Source organism: Sinocyclocheilus grahami, unplaced genomic scaffold (assembly GCF_001515645.1).
Source record: "Sinocyclocheilus grahami isolate Dianchi unplaced genomic scaffold, SAMN03320097.WGS_v1.1 scaffold1520.1, whole genome shotgun sequence".
Classification (NCBI taxonomy): Eukaryota; Metazoa; Chordata; class Actinopteri; order Cypriniformes; family Cyprinidae; genus Sinocyclocheilus; species Sinocyclocheilus grahami.
The window spans coordinates 223,798-226,959 of record NW_015506699.1 but is presented as its reverse complement, the minus strand read 5'-3'; the positions used below and the strand labels follow the sequence as shown (position 1 = coordinate 226,959).

General features: G+C 35.2%; 1 protein-coding gene across 2 annotated transcripts; it reads left to right on the top strand.

Annotated features, from left to right (window-relative positions):
* The first annotated feature begins 350 nt into the window (after window positions 1–350).
* LOC107570905 (nucleoredoxin-like protein 1) lies at window positions 351–2,788 on the top strand. 2 transcript variants are annotated; one of them, XM_016257181.1, is made up of 2 exons: window positions 351–698; window positions 2,702–2,788. In XM_016257181.1, exon 1 carries the CDS (start codon window positions 362–364, stop codon window positions 695–697), a length of 336 nt encoding a protein of 111 aa, XP_016112667.1. In that variant the 5' UTR covers window positions 351–361; the 3' UTR covers window position 698; window positions 2,702–2,788. The 2 variants fall into 2 exon arrangements, with proteins under 2 accessions (XP_016112667.1, XP_016112668.1); XM_016257182.1 differs by lacking the exon at window positions 2,702–2,788 and adding an exon at window positions 1,134–1,165.
* The last annotated feature ends 374 nt before the right edge of the window (window positions 2,789–3,162 follow it).

The following is a 3,162-nucleotide window of genomic DNA, read 5'->3' as shown; positions in this document are numbered from 1 at the left end:
TATTTTTATACTTTCAGTTTTCATTTTAACCTTAGTTAAATTTTTAGTAATTACGTGCTTTTGTAAATTTTCTTAATTTTTCTTGTTCAATATTAATAGTTAGCTTTGTTTTAATTTTTGTTTCACTCTTTGTTTTGATTGATTTTATTTCCAGAATTTGTTTAGTGCTAAACAAAATGATTTAACAAGTTTGTATCATTTATATTTAGTTTCAGCTTTAATTCGAACATTAACTAACACATACTTATTAAGAAAATGTTGTAATCGTTTTAGTTTTTAAGTTCATGTTTAACAATGTTTAACATTCTGTGTGTAACCATCAGATGCATGTGTTTGTGTCGTTAACAGGGAGCTGAGTGTGATGTTCGAGGTGCAGGATCTGCCCAGGGTGGTGGTTTTGCGCCCGGACTGCTCTGTTCTCACAGCCGACGCCGTGGAAGAAATCTGTAAACTGGGGCCGGACTGCTACCGCAACTGGCAGGAAGGGGCGGAGCTTATCGACAGGAACTTCATGATGAACGAGGAGTTTGACGAGGGTAAAATGCGCAGCATGACCGACCCCATCCGATGCGTCAAATACAAAGTAGAGGACAGGAAGATGAAGAAGAAGAAGAAGAAGAAGGACGGGGTGAGTGTGGAAGAGGAGGACGAGGACGGAGATGAAGATGGAAATGATGGAGGAGGAGGTTGGGGCTGAGGTTAGGACATCTGATGCTCTAATTACTATTTGCAAAATGGACTAAATGATTATAATTCAGACCAATGAATTTACAGATGTTAATGATTTATTGGACAAGTATTAAAAGGGTCATCGGATGCCCATTTTCCACAAGTTGGTATGATTCTTTAGGGTCTTCATGAAAATTCTATAACATACTTTGGTTAAAATTTCTCAGTATTAGTGTAAAACAACACCCTTTTTACTCTGTCAAAAACAGCTCTTTTCAGAGCAAGCCGTTTCTTTGCATGTCCCTTTAAATGCTAATGAGCTCTGCTGATCCCGCCCCTCTCTTCCGTGGGGTGACAAGCCGTTTTCTGAGAGACGGTAAACTTTAACCGCATTTAGCTGCGGAACTCGCTAATTAGCACATTATAAGGAAAGGTGATTTGCGCTTTACTCACTTCTTCTGTAGATCGGGGACGCATTCCCTTCAAAAACAAAGGTAATCCACTGCGTCTTCAGCGGCTCAGATGTAATGAGTAAATGACGACTGCTATGTTCATTATTACATCCAACAACAGAACACCTCAATCGCTTAGGAGCCATTCTTGTCTACATCTGCTCCGGCGGTGAAACAATGGCGCACTGATGACAGCTCACTCAGGGCGGAGCTGTGATAAAACACCAGTGTCAATCAACAATCGTGGGAGGGGCCTTGGATTGTGTGACGTACATCTGGCCCGATTTTGAGAATGGCTTGATCTGAGAAAGATTGTTATTTGTGAGGATTTAAAAAAATCACTGGGTGGATTTTATCATTATAAGGTGGTTGTGTACACACACTGCCAACACATATGTCAGTTCAAACATCAGATAAAAGTGATTCAGATTCAAAAGCACAAATATTACACGTCTCTTAACTCTTTCCCTGCCAGCATTTTTGAAAAAAGTTGCCAGCGATTTTTATGATTTTCAGTCAAACTGGATGGCCTCCAGTATATTTTTCTGTATGAATATTCGAATATGTAATACACCAAAATAAAGATCAGAGCCTCTACTTTAAAAAAAAAAAATCTGTTTTATTTTAGCTTAAAACATTCTTTTTTTAAATCAACACTTGTATATAGGTAGGTTTCATAAAAATGCATAATTTTGAGCAAAATTTAGAGATTTTTTTTTTTTATCAAAAACTACATCTGGATAATATTCAGTACGATTATCAAAGCATAAATCCAGTAAATCGCGTCCATCAACACCTCCAAAGCTTGCACAGGTATATACCACTTACTGGATGTATATATATGTCATCCTCCAACTTTTTAGCCTCCCATTTTCAAAAATTACCAAATAACCACACTGTAAAAAATCAAATTAAGAAAATATTGGAAGGGCAAAAATAGATTGAGCTAAAAAAAATTGAGAAATAGATTGAGAAAAAGTTGAGCTAATTAAAAACACATTATATTAAGTCTACACAAATATATATAAAAAACCCCATTGAATGAAGGGTTATTTTCAAATCAACATTCAGAATTTAAATTTTTGACTGAACTTATAAAAACGAATCCAGCCAACACTGAGATCATTCTGCACGTGCAAGAGCCTGAGTGACTTCACGACATAACATATGAAACATGAAACATATGAAATACATGGAATAAATGCTTAAGTTTTAATTGATATAATTTGTGTAGTTTTCTAAATGTTTGACCAATTAAAAAATTTTTGTTGAGTGGAATATAAAACTATTTCAGTAAAGGTTGAGCCATCTAAAAATAAACAACTCATGCAACACTTTGAAGATTGACTGAACTTAAAATTACTGTGGAACTAGTTACTAATTAATACTTAGTTGAAAATTTCTAAATTAACTTGATTTTTTTTTACAGTTCACTATCACTGTACAGAACTTTCAAGACATATCGAACATCTGTATAGCAATAAATATTTTAAGTATAAAAAAGTTAAAAGCAGCGTATATTCTTAATGCATCTAAAAGATTGATTAAAACAGCTCTTTTTTTTCTTCTTTCTTGGGCAGATGTTGTTCATTTTTCTTAAGAAATGGGTGGGAAAAAACAGTACGCAAGCTGAGCTGGGGGGCATTGCTTTCATCTACAGGAAAAAACAAGTGCAAAAGTGAAACCGACCAAAGCAAGAAAACAGGAAGAGAAGGCAGCAACTTTACATTCAACTTCGTAAGTCCTTCGATATATTTGATTTGTCACAAGGTCTCAGTGACTTCTTTAAGTCTAATTACACAAAGTGTGTGTGAGTGTGTGTGTGTGTGTTTTATTTATTTTTTACAGAGATGTTGGTTTCAAATGAAAGGTAGACTTTCGCTTTAACATGTTTGAAACCAACATACAAACAATATTCTTTATTCTGACAAATATTTGATCTGTAATTGCGGTGTGAGTCATTCAAATATGTGCAGAGGATTTTACTTCACTCTTCAGGGTTCGTTTTTACAAATAAATAAACTCAAAGGCATAGCCATCG

Excerpts from the sequence above, each read along its gene's own strand:
- LOC107570905 (XM_016257181.1), top strand. The coding sequence starts at position 362 with ATGTTCGAGGTGCAGGATCTGCCCAGGGTGGTGGTTTTGCGCCCGGAC.